This window comes from Ischnura elegans (assembly GCF_921293095.1).
Source record: "Ischnura elegans chromosome 13 unlocalized genomic scaffold, ioIscEleg1.1 SUPER_13_unloc_1, whole genome shotgun sequence".
Taxonomy (NCBI): Eukaryota; Metazoa; Arthropoda; class Insecta; order Odonata; family Coenagrionidae; genus Ischnura; species Ischnura elegans.
The window spans coordinates 4,172,015-4,191,997 of record NW_025791657.1 but is presented as its reverse complement, the minus strand read 5'-3'; the positions used below and the strand labels follow the sequence as shown (position 1 = coordinate 4,191,997).

The window sequence follows — 19,983 nt, the reverse complement described above, 5'->3', positions numbered from 1 at the left end:
ATTCCAACTGTCGGCGTGTGAGATGACCTTGGGGCGAGGCTTGAGTGCTGATATTACGCAGGCTGCTAGCAGGTAGCTGAGTACCCTGCTAGCAGGTAGCACTTGGCTTAAATAAGGATTATTATTCCCCTATCAAACGAGGGAAACTTTCCGAACTTGAGCTCTGTGCCTCATGCATACATTAGTAATCTCAGACAATTTAAAACTCCTATCTGCTCGTGTAGAAACTAGGTCCCTGTGACGTCACGTGGAGTGGAATAACATTGGCGCCAATCTGGTCTTTTTCAAATGAGGTTAAAATTGACCGTTGCCATTCGTCAAAACTGGGATTTCTAAAACCAAATAATTTGTATATTATGAATGCGCTCATGGCGAGTAATAAATCGCAATAAATGCATTTCGATTTCTTTGATGAAGGAAACTACCCCATTATCGCCTATTGCTCACTAGAGAACACAAACTTAACCCTGCCTGTCTCGCATCCCCTAACTGCTAAATCAAACCCTCCTGGACGGTTACAACACATTTATTTGAAGCTCCGTTCTTAGATGGGTAGTACCTAGGTAACAGACGTCCTTTGAACAACTGCATAGGTCTCGCAGAATATTTAAAACTCAGGGGTTGTAAATTGATAGCCATTATATCATTAGAGAATCCAAAACGGGGTAAGCAGTCTTTTCGCTTTTTAATCATTGAATCTGATTTTTTCATCATTTCATGAATCTCAGGCCATTAAGAGAGAGCCTTAATAATTATCAAGATCATTTTTCCCCAAATAGATCCCATTCAATCCATGTGTATACGGTAAAATACGTGTTAAGCATCATCAATCACGATTATAACCAATTTTTGTGGAGACCTAGAACTACAGGATGAAAGGATGACAGTTTCTAACACGACTTTTATATCTGAATCCAGCGATGGATATCAAAAGTAATGGACAAGCATTTTTATTTTAACCATTCCACAGTTATGGCCTATCTCAAAGCTGCTTCCGGTATTTGGTTGATAATATAAACGCTCATTAGAAGACCACAGTCAAGTACAATATCATTTACAAGCGTAAAATATGACCGTAACAATTCAGCTACCGTTCTGAGCCAACCACCTCTATAAAAGAGGAACAGCTTGCCTTAACCTTTTCGCGCCGAGCTTCTTCGCGGGAAGTTGATTTTGGCTCTACGAAGGGTTTGAGATTTTCTTTTTCGCCCCGTACGGAGTTTTTTTTCGGCTCGGGACTGACCAGGTAGTCGCTTCCTCCCCTTAATGACCTTTCCTAGTGGGGATAATCCTCGACCCTTTTCCCCGAGAGCAGCCCATCCCGGCGTACTTTTGCGGTCAGTTAATTGTTACCAGTGCAATTTTAATTTTTTTTAATTGTTACTGTTGCATTAAATGTCAGTTAATCAATGTATTCCTTTCATTTTGCAATGCCTGTAGAACTTTTAAACGAAGTTCAACGGTTATTTTTAGGGTTTTCAGCAAAACGGCATTATATCATAGACCAACAAATACTTTAAATTGTATCTCTTCTTATTCCATTTCCTAACTCTGTTGAGGTAATGGACAGTTTATCTTCAATTACCAAATTAAAATAATTTTTAAATAACATTTGAAGGCAGAAGGGTCAGACTGTCGGCTGCCAAATACATATTTCCTATAACCCTTAACCAGTGACGTGCAATTCTTGTTACACTACCAGTGATGTGCGGTCTAGGAGACCACAATAAAAACAAATATTCATAAACCGTTGCAAATTCATTTTCATTGCATAGTTTAATGTTTCATTGACTTCTCAACTTTTATAAAACTTATATTTAATATTATGCATTCCAAAAACGAACCAATTTTTCAATAAAAATTGTAATTTGAAACAGGATCAAAAAACTGATATAAAAAACAATTGAGTTATTGTTATCGTAGTTTTTTTAATTAAGTTCTTAATTATCCACGTTATGCAATTAACCCTCATATGGATTTACAAATTTAGTTACGTCGTTGGATTATCGTCGCCGCAGCGGCGCCGCGTCATTTATTGCTATAATCTTTCAAAGTTAGCCTGAATTTACGAGTTTTCTGACTGATAATGGTAACTACATATATTATCTTTATTTATCACCGTGTTTTTCTAGATTTAACCCATTCTTGTGGAAGTTATAGCAAAAAATCTTGAACGCTGCATTCTTTTCCATTTTTTGCCGTAAAACTTTCTATTTCTACTCCATTTGTCTATTATTTTCGAATGAAAGTTTTAATTTTGTGTGTAATGGTTGTTTGAAATATTTTTTCTGATATGCAATGCTGGACTAACCCCGCTTTTTAATGTTTATATTTGTCTCTCGTTCCGTCCGCAATTGGGCGGAATACGAGTGAGCTAATGATAGGCCGGACATTTCATAATTTTTGGTGAAAAAAAAGTGGACTGAATGAAAAAAAGAAACTAAAAAAAAGATATTGGGCCTGCAGGACAGCACTGAGTGACTTAGCCCAGGCTTCCAGGCTAGCAGCTCCCCCGTCAGACGTCTAGATGATATGGTGATTCCCTTTCGACAGTTCGTCCGTGAGTGAGACCGGGTTCGTCGCCTCATGGTCTCAGGAAAGCAATACATAACAACGAAATATTCCGACAGGTGTCGGGATAAGGGGCAAGTCCCTCACTGCCCTCTCTAGGCCAAAAAATAAACTTAGGGCGCGAAAACCAAACAATATTTTTTATATTTTTATGTACTAAATACTAAAAATGAGTACCGAATAAAATTCGTTTATGCCCATATTACATAATTTTTCTTCACTGCGTCCACCCACATGTTTTATCTTTGCAGTGTATACAGAAGGATAAGTTTTTAAACGTTAATAATGAAACAGCTGTTGTTGAAGTGGGAAGAGACGAGTGTTACTTTCGTGATTTTTACAGGATTCTGGCGATGAAGGCAAATCTTACGAATATTTTGGGAGCTCATAACCTGCAATTAAAAAACTAAAGTCCTATAGGTTTTGAAATATAACGAATATGGAATAGTTAGCGACGTGTCCAAGAACCCAACGCCACTTTGGAGGTGGAGCTAGAAGAGCCGTTATTTTTTTCCGACCGCGTAGTCCCATTCCCTCACTGAGGACGTTTCCTTAGACATGAACGAGTAAATGTGATGCGTGAGAGTGCACCAGCTGAGGTTTTACTCCTGGATAGGTGGGAAATCCAAGAAAATAACTTCTTAGAAGTATGGGTTATAGGTGGTAGGGAAGAAGGAACAGGCGCCTATTTTCTTTCGTCCAGCTCTGCGTGAGGGACGGATGGAAGAATGTTCCGAGGTGACAAAAATGCCCTCAAGTTGGGAAGACTTCCCTCATCTTTTCTTTCCGTAGAGTTTCACTGACCCAAACATTGAGACTGTCCATACCTTCCCACTAAGCTTCCTTATTCGACATTCACCGCCTTCTTCCCCCATCCCACAAAACTTGATTGAACTTCTCTCCACCGTAATGACCCACCCGAGCTGGACCTTCTTGGAATGAAGGGAGGGCCACTGCGAGGCGTTTTGACAAGGCTATTGTTCCCTGTCCCTAATGCAGCGATGGAAGGATAAAGAAAAAGCAGGCTATTGTATCTAATTGTCTCCTTGCACTCCCAACTTTTTTCGCGATAAGGGTTTTCTACTCTTACCTGGCCTAACGATCAGGGTGTACCCTGATCCTTGGCAGTCGACACACTAACACCCCTTCACCTCCAAACAATCTACCTGCCATTCCTTCTCCTTTATCCTCCTCACTCACCCCTTCACGTTACTAAAATCCCAATTAATAAAATATTGTGCATTTAAGTAGGTACACAAAGAAACGAGAAATATATTTACAAAATTTTCACTTCACGGTAAATTGTCTATTCTCCTATTCATCATGAAACGATTTTTACCATGTAAATACTGAACTAATGAGCAGGAAAAAGAAATTATTTTCTATCACACAATTAGTTGGGTAGTTATCTTGATTACACCCCAATGGTAAACTGTCACGTCATCGGTAATTACATAAACGTCAGTAATTTTGCATTGACTATCGTAGCCGCAAAGGAATATTTTCGAATGAGAGGCACAAGACATATAACAGTAACCGTGCAATGTGTTCTTCACGGTAGTCGGTGAAACCTCTGAATCTCCTGGCAAGTTATAGTTGCTCATTCAACGAGAAGTATTCACACGACGCATCTGTGAGGAAGTATTATTCTACGAATTCGGATAATGCATTGTGTTAAAATTTTCTTAGAATTGCTACTTAGTGTAATTCTAAACAGAGTAGAACTGGGATTTACTCAAAGGTGACTATCACCAGAGCAGGTACGTGGACGCGGAGCGGAGAAGGTGCCCAAGCAAAATTAAGACGGAAGCCATGGAAAAAACAATCTAGCTTAGCCATGAGTTTCTATGAATAATTATTGCAAAAAAGATGAAGTTTTGTCAAGAACATTATAACGAGGCAAACATAATTATACCTAGCTAAAAGAGAAAGCACAATTGATATTGTAACATTTTCCTTTTGTTTAACAATTTCATTTTGTTTATAAAGTTTATAAAATTAAATAATAATATTATAAATAGATTAAAGCATTTCATACGAAACATAATTGCTTTGACATTAACATTGAGAGTGCAGTCCACGACGTAGCGACGAGGAAACACTGAGCGACGCAGCGGCGCAGTAAATCCAACGACGTAACTTTTTTCATTAGAGGCCAATAAAATGTAAACTATTGACACTATTCAAACAAAATTTTATATGTAGACGAAGAAAGCAGACAAAATAGACTACTGAAAATTTCAAACGATCCATTGGAATAAAACCATTTGGTAACCAGTCCCTGGCCGTTGAGTCTTTTCACTCTGGTCTGATCGTTCCCTGTTCGGTGAAACATACAAAACCCGGCTACCACGGAACTCATCTTTAGTCTCGTTTTTGCACTCACTCCTTGTTTCAGGGTTAGGTGGTGGTGATGGAATACATGCAGCACTTCGCTAACCAAAGGCAGCTTATTATTCGCGAAAAAAGCAGATATACTTCCTGGGATGCCGATTAGAAGCACTTTACTAGACCTGCGCGCGATGAACGACATTGTTTTAATCAATAGCGTTGAGATTCCGCAAATTTACTCTACGTCATACGGAATCCCACAGCGAGTGGGTTTAAGGAGGTGTGAAACACGAAAACTTGGATAGGAAAACGTAGAAATAGCTGCTTCTAAACATCATTATAAATGGTTCAATCTCTTCTGCTTAATCGCAACGCAACGCAAACAGGTTCCTGAATTTACAACAATACAAATTTTTTGGTAACTCCTCCCTTCTTCCACCGATTCTCGTTAGGGAAGGCGAGATGGAGGCGTAAGGCAGTGAGGGGCGCAGGACCTATCAGTGGACCGTGAATGCGGTCTGCGAGCGACCAGCGGTGGTGCGACGCGCGGCTCTGGCTCGCGGAAGAGTACTGCATTCCCGGAAAACTGATGAGAAAGCGTCGATATGGAGCGAAATTTGGTCCCTAAGAAGTGTAAAGTTGTGAGGTACCTCTGAAAATGCTGTTTTTTTTTTAAATTGGGAAAATGAAATGTTATTGCATTTACGCTCTTTGAGCGTCCTCTAAATGTTAAACAAACGAGCTGAAACATTTAGGATATCCACTCTGCACGCCATAGCATATTTTAAGATATAGAAATTAGACATCTTAGAAAAAAAACAATAAGCAACACCCTACTAGTCATTTAGTACGACAGTAATAGTCCAACTCATTGCTTAGATTAAAATAACATCTACTCATTTCTTCACAGTCTGACCGTCATTATCATAACGCAAGAAGAATAAATTAATTTCATTGTTTCACTTTAAGAACTGAAAAGTTGAAGAAAGGAATGCAGGAAATGGGAATTAGAAGAAGCTTGCAGAAATTGAATTAAAAAATTATGTTGTGCCCGTGACCTCGAAGCATACCTCTTAGTTTTCACTAGAAAACTTACAACCTCGTAACTGAGATAATGAGGAATAACTCTTTAGTATTTGATAATATATTTTTTATAACATGCTGTTTTTATCAATTAAGCATATTTTTCTGTTATTTTTATATTAAGCAAATTTTTTAAATATTCAACACGGTATTTTCCTTTGTAAAATGTATAAGTTTTCTTAACGAAAACATTTTATGGAAAGTATTATGCATTTTTTTAAAATTCATTATTTCCACAATATAAATGATATTTGTATTTAATGTATGCAGAGTACCTGCTGCACATTGCTGTAAAGATGTGCAATGTATCAATTGCATTCAATTATTCATTTCATTTATCATGGCGTATAAATCATTTTATAATTTATGATTATTATAGACAATATCCAATGATACTTCAATCAACGCCTAATAAAACAGAATACGTATTTATACGATGCATATTTATTATGAAATTGTCTTCTTTGTAACATTTAAACGTGAATGTATTCTAATTAGGGAAAGCGTGTTAGCCATGGGGTTAGAACACTTGGTACATCACCAAGGGATCCCGGGTGAAGTATGTAATCTGTCTCAAAGTAAAATTTCCGAACTGCAGGAATCCACATCATAGGAAATAGCCCCCTACTCAGAGAGAAATATGTGTGAGAAATACACCTGCTGGGGTTACCTCTAGCCTCACCTCACCTATCCAGACATAGCTTTGCATTACATCACTAAGTGTGTGAGTCACTTCATGCATATATCTTATTCATTGTGACGTAGTTTATACGTCATATAAAGAGCTTACCTTGGATTTTCGATATGATTTTTGAGTTTCTCCAGGATTTCATCAAAGACCTTCAGCACTGGCTTCTTGATTTTACTGTGATAGGATGAGTCAATGCATTATTATATTGATATCGTCCATAATTTAATGTTTAAATAGGTACACTATAAGTGATATGGCCAGTTCAATAATTTAATGTTTATTATTTTTCATTTTAATAGTGTTTGAAAAATAATGTGACCATTAGTTTCTTTTTTATATCCATTTCCCGACTTTCGCTCTATTTTTGCTAAAAACTCAATGTTGTTTGCACTTTTACAGGAAGGATTATGCCCTTTCGGATTAAATATGCAGCCCTTCCAAAGGTTATTGTATTTTGAAATCATTTAACCATTTTAATTCAATAAGGACATTAAACACAAACTGTTAAAAGGAGGCATTAATTTGTATTATATGTGTACAGATAAATGCTTGTAAAAAGTTAAATGGACTAATCCACGATATGTGCATTGAGTTGATAGAAGAGCTTTTCGTATTTAGTAAACTGTGTAACTCTTCAAGTTGTGGTAACGGAATACGGTGGTGTGCGAAATTTTTATGAATACATTCAGAGGAGTATTAGATTTAAACATCTCAATTGGTAACAGCGTATACTTATCTCTTCAACCAATGAGGACATCAAACGAATACCTTTTGACGTCTGACAAGAGAATAGTTCAAGAGTCAAAATTTATTTTGGATCATTGTTGAGGGACTTAGGGAATGTATTTGTAAGATAGTATAGATTCGGGTCAAAATTGAATATAAGAACACTCTTTTTCAAAAGCCAAATGGTGGTTACCACCGAATGGCCTCAGGATGGGAAAGAGTGCGGTGATGTCTCGTGCTATCTGCATCCAAAATAGCGGCGGGTTATAGTGGATGCGGTTTTTACGTTGTGGACAAAGCGAGCTAGGGATAAAGCAATGTCCCGTGACGCACCAGAATCCCATTCCGTTTTTATCATGGTCTAACTGTACTTCAATCTTAACCCCACCTAAATATTTAATCAGGGCTTTAATAACCATAAAGCAAAATACACGGATGTATTCAAGTAGCAGATAAGGTATAAAAACTACATAATCGTAATATTCACCTTCCTTCTCCATGTTGTTCTTCTTTTCGTTCAGCCTTCAGCAAATCCTTGAGCATGTTCAGCGTTGAGATAAAACGGACCCTCCTGCAACAGAAAAGATAATAAGTTATTAATTAGTTAGTCACCTCCTCGGAATGAAATATCCATCAATCACATGTTCTGTAGTCTGAACTTTTAGCCCATAATCAGAGGTTAGCAGCTAACACATCAACGAAGGGTAATATCATTGGTATTAATGGAATACCTTCATTGGAGAAAGAGGTTGAGACGACCTTCCAACTCGTCCTCATTGCATTAGTTCTAATTTTTAATTTCCTTAATTGGAATAAAAATGGTTCAAACACTGCATGAATACCAACTTAAACAAAAAATTAAATAAAGATGACAATTACATTGCATGTCAAACAGTAACAAAACAACCAACTGATACGGTAACCAAAGACTCAGTATTTAGCAAGTAATTTGGCTGTTTTTCATTTAATGGGAGGAAGTCGGGCCAGTTATATTGTTATCTGATGAAGAAAAGGGATCAATATCATTTCGGATTAAATTTATCACGAAGGAAAGCCGGTAGAAAAAGAACGGTTTATTATTATTAATATGGGTACTGAAAGAAGAGCTGCCAGGTATGTGAAAGGTCGTTACGATAGTCTTGTTAGTGTAACTGACCTCTTAGATAAACTCGGATGGGAATCTCTGTCGGACCGTAGATTGAAAAATAGACTAAACCTTTTAGATAAATTCAAGAGCAGTGTCTTTTCTGTCGAAGTTAATCATATCTTGCGGACGCCAACGTACTACGGAAGATCAGATCATATAAATAAAATAAGAGAGATAGATTGCTGAACAGACAGATTCCGAATGTCATTTTTTCCTCGATCAATAAGAGATTATAACGGCACTAATAGACCTCGTAAATAGATTGCATGACTTGTAGTGTAGCCTACTAACCTATGTAAAACTTAAAGCATGTTTCTGAATTTCTATTCTATATTCTATTTCTAACAGCATATAGTAGTATAGTTTGTTATTATACGGGACGTTTTCTGGACGGTGTGGTGTGCATGTGGGAGTCCAAATGCATGCTGCATGCTGGTAATTGATCACCCCCTGCCAAACACCCTAGAGGTGGCTCGCAGGGTATTATGTAGATGTAGATGATATGTAGGTGTAGTAGTGAGTTCGAACGATTGTGGCGGAAAGGCCCTCGGATTTTAATATTTTGACTTAAATTAACTCAACATTAAATATAACACTAATAAAAATTTCCTTTTACTGATCATGGTTGCCTATACTATTCAGGGAATTCCTATTTTTGAATTACTCAAACTAGAGTTATTTCTTTTTTGCGTTATTCCAAGAGAAATTGCAGCTTTTACCAACTAAGGACCAAGGTATGGTATGGTAATTGGAGGAGGCGACCGACAGCTGAGGTCATTTGCGCCATGAGGGTTGGGTACGGAAGGAAGGGTGGAGAGAAACCCGGCGTCGGCATTAGTCTGCTCTTAACGAAAGACGCCAAGGGGACCACGGCTTAACGTCCCATCCGACGGACGGAGTGTTGCGCTTGAAATATCCTCCACACAACACTCAAGCAGGGATCGGGCAGTCTCTGAAAATTCTCTGCCACTGTCGGGATTTGGACCCGAGCCCGCCGGGTGGGAAGCCAACACTCTAGCCACCACACCAACCCTATCCCCAACTAATGACCAATCTAAGCAGAATTACAGAAATTAAAATTGCACCCACAATTAATTAAAATTATTAATAATGTGTTAGTGAAATAAAAATAAAACTACTTGATAACCTGTTTATTTATTTAATTTTTTTTCAAAAAGATTAAATAAATGGTAACTTAATTTAGAAAATCCCGATAAAATAATTTGTTAATGTTGCGTTTATTGATCAATGAATTTTTTGCACGACCGGTTGCGATTTAACAACAAATTACTATCTTTTCCAGCATTTATTATGTTTCGTTTATGGTCTAGGCTTGCAATTTTTTTCAATTCAAATTGTCATTTGTCTTGAAGTGTTCCACAGAAGATGCATATATGGGATTCCTACTTTATCCTTGTTCATTTGAAATGTAAAATTTGCCTGCAATGATGATACCACGGATAAATAAAAATAAATTGGCTAATTTATTGCGTATGAGGTTAATAAATATTGCAAGTAGAGAGAAACAATATAAAAGTAGGTGTACAAGAAAGGAGAGAGCGAAGCGGACGAAGACGAGGAGGGACGACGAAGTTCAGGACATGGTAGGGGAGGAGAAGAAACGGTTTTACAGGAAAGAAGGTTGGGTAAACGAGATATAGGAAGGAAGGAAATGAGAGATTTGATGAAAAGGAATTTCATTGTGAGTCGAAGAAGAAATCCATGAAAGGAGTGCGTACTGCCAGAATGTTTCGTAAATAGTCCATACAAACCTACCTTAAACGGGAGGTTACTTCAGTATGAATATATTAATTTTTATGCATATTTCTGTACACATTATTTTTATACAACTTGTAAAAGTGCCTAAAGTACCAAAACACGCGTCATAATCATCCCTTACGTCCAGTTACAGCCTCTAGGAAGACGAAATTGCCTCCCGAGATTTTACTCTTAATGACTACTGTGAAATCCGGGAAGGAAATATTTATATGAAGCGAAGATCGCAAGTATTTATGAAATCCTGGGGAAACAATATCTCACAAATGGGGTATTGTATATTTTTCCTTTGTACTCCATATAGATTTATTTAGGAAAAAATGAGAGGGACAAGGATTTCTGGGAGGGACAAGGATTTCTGAAAACATCATGGAGGTGAAATTAAAAACGTTTTACCTTCTTCCAGAAATATTTAAACTGGAAAAGTAGGAAATTAATATTTTTATGTATCGGGAGTTAACGTTTACCATTGGCAACGAATAATACACTACAGTCTGACGGGTTGAAACACCATAAATAACTAATGATATTCTCAAAGATATCAATAATAATAAAATTGCACCTTTCAATTCTTACTTACCGGATTATCTCGCTACTACATGATATATATTTAATTGGTAACCACATCAATTTTAAAAAATATTTCAATACTTTCGGGTTTTGGAGGCGAAATCTCACTAATCTCTGTGCTCTACATCTCAGTATATAATATTCACTCGCACGCTCCGCGCGCTCGTTAAGGGGCTCCGCCCCTTAAAAACCCCGGTTCCGGCTTCGCCGTCTATATTTGTGTTCGCTCGAAGACTTTTTAAGTTCGAATAATCTCACCTCAGCTTGGGGCCTGCTTCGCCGGCCAGGGGGTAGGGAGGCGCCCCACTCATTCCTCGGAACGGCTTCGCCGTTCCTCACTGAAGGGCGGCTTCGCCGCCCAGGGGTTCAGTGTGCCCCCCCGGGGCTTCCTCGCTTAATATTCGGAACGGCTTCGCCGATCCTCGTCTAAGGTCGCCATAGCCGCCCAGAGGGCGAAGGCATTTCGGAGCTGTTTCACCGTTTTTCGTTTGAAGGGAGTCCACAGCTTCTGCGCCGCTTGAACATCGGGGCGGCTTCGCCGCCCGAGGGTTACTGAAGCTCCTCCTCGCCTACGCCAGTTACTCCTCGGAACGGCTTCGCCGTTCCACGTTCTGGGGCGGCTTCGCCGCCTTGGGATTGAGGATTTTTTTGGTGATGTTCCAGGAGGTGATCGGGGGTTTTCTGGTATTTTTCCCGTATGGTTTACGGTGGGTCGCCCTCACCAAATATTCCGGATCTAGAGCTCAGAGGGGACGGGAAGTGCGGCGTAATGTTTGAGAGAAGTTCCCAAATGGGAGACTTAATGGCACATTTTACATTTGGGGGGTATTTCAGGGGGATTCCGGGGGTTTACGTGTGTATTCCAGGTGGTCACCATCCGTTCAAATAATTTCCGTGGGGATGAATCGTTGGGGGCGGTGGTATACTCACGAAAAGTACCCAAAAAGTAGAGTAATATGCAAAATTTTATTTTTAGGGGGGTGTATGTGGGTTAACCGGGGGTTTATAGGTTTGTCCTACCAGGGGTCATCAGTCGTCGACATCAATACCGTAGTGATGAGTGGCAAGGCTTGGGATAGTGGCGGAATCGTGACGAAAAATACCCGAAAAGGCTACTTATATGCAAATTTTAATTTTTAGAGGGTTTCGGGGGGTTTAAATATGACGATACCATATGGTCACATTCATTTGCTGTCATATCTAACAGTAGTGTGCCCTATGAACTCCATATTTCAGGAGTAATACAAAAAAAAGGAAACCAGTCCCCGAAAAAAGTGAGTAGTGCCCGCCATTTTTATTTTTTTGCGTTTAAATCCATTAAATCATTTACAAGATGTTTATGATTTCTGAAAGACAATTAATAGTTGTATGTAACTATAAAGTTTGAAAGAAATCAGTCGGGTAAAAATTGACAAAACCTTGTGTTAATCTTTTGGGAATCGTAATTTTCGGTGATTTTCGGAATACTTTAATTTTTTTCTGAGTAACCAAGCACAATGAAAGAAAATTGTTAACTCTATTTCGTAGACGAAGTTATGAGCATATATAATAATCATTTTCGTTATCCAACACCTTAAATTAAGTCGAGGGGAGGGGAAAGTTTGATATTTTTTTCGAAAAATCAATTTTTGGACGCCATTTTAGCTGTAACTTTCTCAATTGGAAACTAATAAATTTACTTAATTACGTGCCTACGTTTATCAGCTTTCAAAAAATACATTAACGACTCGTGTGGCACGCACGGTTCGCGCGCAGTAAAATAAAAACCGAAAGATGGTCACCGGAAAAAGCCCGATTTCGGCCATTTTGTCGTCCTAGCGACGACACGTGGCGGAAACTTCCGGTTTTCGGATTTTTCCTCCGGATCATTTCGGAATCCCCGCACGCCTGCCAAATTTCAGCTCTCCAGCACTTCTAGAAGTGGTCGGGAATTTGTATCCATCAGTCAGTCAGTCACCACAAGGGCTGTATATAGATAGGATTTCCCAAGCTTGAAGACCGCCGTGTGGCCTTGAGATTAGTCTACTTCCATGCAGCGGAGAGACTGTGCGCGGTGACACGCGGCTAGCTGATCAACAGTCACAAACCCCAGTTGGCGAGAGGGATCCCAAAATTTCAGTCATCTAAAACCCTCTTCCTCCACATCGCCTCTCGTTCCTTGCCTAAACTCTGCCCCCACTGTGCCCTCCCTCGAGTCCAAGGCCACTTGCTAGTAGGCTATGCTCGCTAGCCATTAGGCCGAGGTTTTGAGGGGTGGGGGAAGGATCCACAACTTGAAATTGTCCGAGGTATCCGGGAGCCTTGAGATCGGAATAGGGTAGTTTCCTTCATCAAAGAAAATTGGCATTGATGGCGATTCGTTACCCACCATTAATGTATTCATAATACACAAATTATTTGGTTATGGAAATACCGGTTTAGACGAATGGCAAGGGTCAAATTTTATCCTCATTTGAAAAAGGCCAGATTGGCGCCCATGCGATTCCACTCCACGTGACGTCACAGGGACCTAGTTTCTACACGAGAGGATAGGAGTTATGCATCGTCAGAGGCTACCAATGCATGCATGAGGCACAGAGCTCAGGGAAACATGTCTTAATAATCACCTATTAAAACTGGCTAAGGTCGGAAAGTTTTCTTCGCTTGATAAGGTATTAATAAACCTTTTTTAAGCCATGCGCTACCAGACAGGAAGGTACTCAGCTACCCGTTAGCATCCTGCGTCCTATCAGCGCTCAGAGCCTCGATCAAGGTCACCTACCAGGCGGGAGGGGGAACCAGAAATGCGTCGTACGGACTTTTTCCCTTCATTCCTACTTACGCGTCGCGTTTTCGCGCGCTTGAAATTTTTCACTTTTCATTTGATCGCGAAAAATAGATATCGTCATTTAAAAATCTAAAAGCGTGAAATACGTACTCCAGGAGTAATAATCTTTCGATTTAGGCAATAAAAAAATAATAGGAAACCACCCTTTAGGGCACTGAATTACGAAACCTGCGAAAGGATAACGCCCCAGGAATAGATGATTTTCAAGCAGAGCTAATCAAAAATGCTGGAGATAAGGTGCAAAAACTATTTTCAATATGCGCTCAACAGGGGATTTACCTAGTAACATCAAGAAGAACATTTCTTTACCCGAAAAGGGGAGAGACGAGAAGTGCGAGGGTTTTAGGACCCTGTGGTGGACACATGGGGGGAAGAGGGGGCACGCGCTTCTCCCTTAAGGAGCTGCCAGTATTGCTGAGCATGGCAGAACCACCATGGAAACATTTTAATATCATAAAATAGCATTATCTTTCATGTCAGTATAAGAACTTTGAAAAAAACTTCCCTAAAATTTGCATTTAACTTGATTTTTTTCATTATGATAAAAGTATAGACAGCTGAAAATATCTTTTGCTCACCCCCTTGAGTTTTTTGTATCGGTTACCAATAGGACCATAAGCCTGACGATATGTGCGTCGAAGGTTCTGACAAGAATCACTTACAGGAGAATAGAACGAATAGCATTAGAATTCCTGGATGAGGACCAATTCGGATTTGCGAAAAGCAAGGGCCCAAGAGAAGCAGTTTTGGCTCTTAGGCTGCTACTAGATAAATACAGAAGAGAATGGAGAAGAACAAACCGATATTCATACAATTTGTGGAATAAGAGAAGGCATTTGATAACGTTAATAGAATTTAATGCTTAGAATTCTGAAAGAAATTGGAGTGCACTACAACGATCGTAGAATTGTTCACAGCCAGTTTAAAAACCAGATAGCTGCGGTCAGAAGTGGATACAATTATTCAGAAGCAAGAATATGAAAGAAAGTGAGACAAGTGTGTGCACTTTCTCCCATGGTTTTTAATGTTTACATCGAGAAAGCCATCAATGAAATCAAGGAGAAAGCTATGGGCGTCACTGTTTATTGAAAAAAAGTATGCTGCTATGTGCTGAAGACAGAAAAGTCAAGAGTGTAAGTATTCGAATTGTGGTACTACCGAAAAATGTTGAAAATAAAATAGAACGGCCAGAAGGGACGAGGAAATGCTAAAAAGAGCAAAATTTTTCAATTCGGGTCAAATTTGAAATTGAAGAACACTTTTTTACAAGGTAAAAGTCTTCATATAAGATTAACCGATTATCCCGACCCTGATTCCTTCAGGGCGTGTAACATTTGATTTGTGCGTTCGACGGATGATTTAAAGTAACGTCATTGCCGTGCGCTGCATATACTTACATCTTGATTTAGAGCACATATTATATAAATTTCTATGTGATTGATTGAAATATTCTTCCCATTTCGCCATTCCTAATCTGAGGGTATAAATAAGAAACATATAAAAATACAAGGCATGAGAAAAGTAGGCCCTGGAATACCATCAGAAACTTGTAGAGGTATTGCCATAGTTTTAATTCATCCCATTCTCTTGTCAAGGCTCAACTGTTGCGCCTCCTCCGTGCTCTGCGGTGTTGTCTCAAGTCAGCAATAGGGTGGTTTCCTATTATTTTTTTATTGCCTGTATCGGAAGATTATTACTCCTGGAGTACGTAAATCACGCTTTTAGATTTTTAAATGACGATATCTATTTTTCGCGATTAAATGAAAAGTGAACATTTTCAAGCGCGCGAAAATGCGACGGGTAAGGTTATCTCTCCGTGTGACGTATTTCTGGTTCCCCCTCCCGCCTTGTGAGGTGACCTTGATCGAGGCTCTGAGCGCTGATAGGACGCAGGATGCTAGAGGGTAGCTGAGTACCTTGCTGTCAGGTAGCGCTTGGCTTAAAAAAGGTTTATTAATACCTTATCAAACGAAGAAAACTTTCCGACCTTAGCCAGTTTTAATAGGTGATTATTAAGACATGTTTCCCTCAGCTCTGCGCCTCATGCATGCATTGGTAATCTCAGACGATGTATAACTTCTATCTTCTCCTATTGAAACTAGGTCCCTGTGACGTCACGTGGAGTGGCATCGCATGGGCGCCAATCTGGCCCTTTTCAAATGAGGATAAAAATGGACCATTGCCATTCGTGTAAACCGGTATTTCTAAAACCAAATAATTTGTATATTATGAATACAGTAATTGTGGGTAACAAATCGCAATCAATGCCTTTCGGTTTCTTTGATGAAGGAAACTACCCTATTCCCTGTCGCCCCAAGTGTGAGCTCTCATTCAAACGAAACACTGTGGCACTAGCTGCGAGCAGTGCTCTCATACGTACCGATCATACTGTCCGTCCGTGTTTGACGCCGATGAATCAGCGATTGAGGAGTTGTTTCGGATCATCGACTCCTGCTCGTCTTGGCTCCGGTCTGGAACCAATGACACCACTTCCTCAAGATCTTCGGTCAACGCCATGGGAGCAAGGCCTGATGTCTCTATGGTGGCAGAACTCCTGGATCGAGTGAAAAGTATTCATGTTAGCCAACAGGAGCTGAAGAGTACTGTGGAATCATTAAAGGTAGTAATAAGCAGCGGCGCAGCAAAGGGGGGGGGGAGATTGAGGGGTAAAACCCTTCCCAGAACCCAGAAATGTTTTAAAGGTTAATCCATTTTACTTTATTGGACGGATATTACTAATAAAATAGGGAAAGGATTAGTAAATCATCCCACATAAAGCCGTAAAACTCACCATCTTGAACAATTTATCTTAAAATTCCGCAATTTATTAATCTCGCACCTATTGCTTATCCTGGTGGGTATTCCACACTAGGGTGCCTCGTTTTACCACTTTTTTTTAGGAGCGAATCGTAATACCCGGCAAAAGTTGCGTACCCGGGTGGGTATTACAGATATGATTTTTTTTCAAAATCGGTTAATATCTTCTGTTCGCCATTTTGTCTTGAAATTTCGAAATTTTCAACGAAAAACGTTAAAAATGTAAATAATTTAAATTTGGTTTCAGCAAGCACTCATTTTTTCCAATGGTGTATAACATTGGTCTTTCCTTGATATTTTAGACCAAATACGTCAGCTCTATTCCTTTTAATTATCGAGAAAATGACCTTTTATCGTGTCCCCGAAAGCAGTTTTTGTGGGTAGGCAACCCGCAACACGCATTGTCATTCTACGCTATGTATGCGATAAATGACGCGAAATAGAGATGTTTTTCAGTCAAAAACGTGTAAATGATGTCTGAAGTTGTCAAGGGTAGTCACTTGGGTGAGTGTATGCTCCTTTATGCCATCGCCGACTATATTGACCATATTTTCGTGTAAGAAGATATCACTGAAGTTTCTGTCAAGGTATGTGCCGTTTAGAAAAAAGCGTCTATTTTAGTAGTTACGTAAACCAGAGTACTTCAACTTATCTCACGCTACATGATGAAAACAATATGGCAAATTAAATCCTATAGAGTAAAACGGTATTTCAGAAAACATAGGAAGACTTATAAAAGTCTTTTACTAAGGAGGCGACGAAACTATTTGATATAGCCTTCTGCAAATGTGCCAACTTTCCCAATTGTGTCTGTCACAAGAAAAAAATGTTTCTATCCTAGAGTACCAGTTCCTAATGGAACAGCGAGGTCCAAGAATAATCCGAATTGGAACTATTGACATCCCTACGTCAAAAAATGCGAGAAAGGGCTGAACGTAATCATATAAATGAGAGGCTTAAACTCAAATCATCTGAATCAACGGTTGTCGTATTTGAATGATTGTGAATACTTTGAGGATACTCAAGTTGACGAGGAAAACCATGACGAGTGGTGCGCTAAGGATGCGTCATTTACCAAACCAAGAGAAAGAAAGTCCATAGTCGAATTAGACTTGACTAACAATAAGACTGCCATAATTCACCACAGATATAGCGTATGTGGGGGGGGGGGGCTGCGGCACACATTACATCCACTGTACTTAACGCCGCTTTAAAAGCTGGAATTATAGTTCAAGACCAATATAGCGACATAACGTTAAGCAATATAGTTCTTGGGTATGACGGGACGAACACAAATGCGGGTTGGAAGAGTGGTTTCCTGCGAAAATTGGAAGAAATGTCGGGAAAACCTATGCACTGGGCTATTTCCCATCTGCTTTTCATTGAGTTGCCGTTTCAACCTCTCTCCGCCCACATTGACCGCGCTTTTTCCACCCCGTATTAATACACAGCTAACATACCTAGTTTCAAAACTGCCTGAATGTGATTAAGCTCCTAGTGGTGTCATTTCATCTCATAAGTTGTGACTTGCCGAACGACAGCCAGAAGAAATCTGAAATCTTAATAAGGAACTGAAGTACTCAGTCAAGATACCCCAAGCCATTGCGTCTGGAATATGTCCAGAAGGACTAGTCACTATGATTCCTGGGAAACTAAATAAAGCCCGTTGGTTGACCACAGCTAACACAGTTCTTAGGCTATACATTTAGACTAAGAAACCTACCAATAAATTCTTCGAAATAGTAACATTTATATAAAAGGTCTACGTAGTGATGCAATGTAGGATCAGGACTCAATCTTCGTTCACCGATGATGATCGTCACGTCTGTGAGACCATTCATAGATATAGATACTTGCCAAGGACGTACCAAGCAGTAGTTTATTCATCCATCCAAACAAAAGTGTTTCCTCCCAGAAAACTCCCAGAAAATATTCTTCTCGTAGTGATAAGTAATCGTCGACTGACTGTCCAACAGAAGGCACAAAATAAAATTCTTAGAGCTATAGATCACGAAGTAGGTAATTTAAACCATGGCATCAGATGCAAAAGTGTTCCCCATTTGAATTTTGAAGCCATGGATTATGGAGAAATGATTCATTGGGAAAGCACCGATGTTTCTACTGTCGTGCTACCAGTTGTGAGGAATATATCAAATGAAGAAATCGTTGAAAAACTGTCACTTCCTGAAAACACTTCGCCAGAATAGTCATTCGCCGTATATCTCCACCACACAGTGGCAGTAGAACGGACAGTGAAGCTAGTCTCCGAAGCTGCTTCCCATGCATGCGGCAATAACGCCAAGGAGGACGTTATCAGATCCACTTTGATTTCACGGCAAGTTCTGCCAAAATTTCAATCGAAATCTCAATTTTTCACAATATTTCCGGACGGTGACGATTCAGAACAAACAAACTGGTCTGCATAACGTTGGTTGGTTGGGTAGAGGAGGCGGAGGAGCCCAAGGTGCAGCCACCTCCACGTGATGGGCTCTGGGTCGCATGGCTAGATAGGTGAGCGAGGAGCTCTACATTTGCCAGATCACACTAAAATAAATCTCTTTTCTGAATGCAGGGGAGGTGTATTTGACCCTTGAGGGACATAAAACCGTCACAGTGAATCCCGAATGATAATTTCCATCTTCAGTGATATCTTCTTACACGAAAATATGGTCAATATAGTCGGCGATGGCATAAAGGAGCATACACTCACCCAAGTGACTACCCTTGACAACTTCAGACATCATTTACACGTTTTTGACTGAAAAACATCTCTATTTCGCGTCATTTATCGCATACATAGCGTAGAATGACAATGCGTGTTGCGGGTTGCCTACCCACAAAAACTGCTTTCGGGGACACGATAAAAGGTCATTTTCTCGATAATTAAAAGGAATAGAGCTGACGTATTTGGTCTAAAATATCAAGGAAAGACCAATGTTATACACCATTGGAAAAAATGAGTGCTTGCTGAAACCAAATTTAAATTATTTACATTTTTAACGTTTTTCGTTGAAAATTTCGAAATTTCAAGACAAAATGGCGAACAGAAGATATTAACCGATTTTGAAAAAAAATCATATCTGTAATACCCACCCGGGTACGCAACTTTTGCCGGGTATTACGATTCGCTCCTAAAAAAAAGTGGCAAAACGAGGCACCCTATTCCACACCCCCAAACACCCCGGTGTTCGTAGCTCCTAAACCCCCCCCCAGCCTTAATTCCTTGATGCGCTCCTGGTAATAACTATGCATTATTCTGTGCTTGACCATCTCAATCCGTCTATTGCTCACCAAATCAAAAATTTTCATCAAGCACATAACGATTACAAGGATAGTAGAAGCACAACTGACGTCATGTGCCGAACAGCCTAAGCAAAGATGGGATTCATGGCTACTATGCTAAAAGACCTTACGGCTCGAGACCAGGAAAGAGTAAATAAAAAT

The 19,983-nt window shown here is 39.6% G+C and overlaps 1 protein-coding gene across 4 annotated transcripts in view; it reads right to left on the bottom strand.

The window, feature by feature from the left end:
• The window catches only part of LOC124172032, a 165,610-nt gene that overhangs the window by 100,603 nt on the left and 45,024 nt on the right, over nucleotides 1-19,983 (bottom strand). For 3 of the 4 annotated variants that reach the window (XM_046551436.1, XM_046551434.1, XM_046551433.1), the window contains 3 exons: nucleotides 16,103-16,276; nucleotides 7,890-7,973; nucleotides 6,776-6,850 (listed from right to left, as the gene is read on the bottom strand). In XM_046551436.1, the coding sequence (XP_046407392.1) occupies nucleotides 6,776-6,850; nucleotides 7,890-7,973; nucleotides 16,103-16,276 (333 nt within the window). The remainder of the gene's footprint in view (nucleotides 1-6,775; nucleotides 6,851-7,889; nucleotides 7,974-16,102; nucleotides 16,277-19,983) is intronic. The other variant, XM_046551435.1, reaches the window with a different exon arrangement.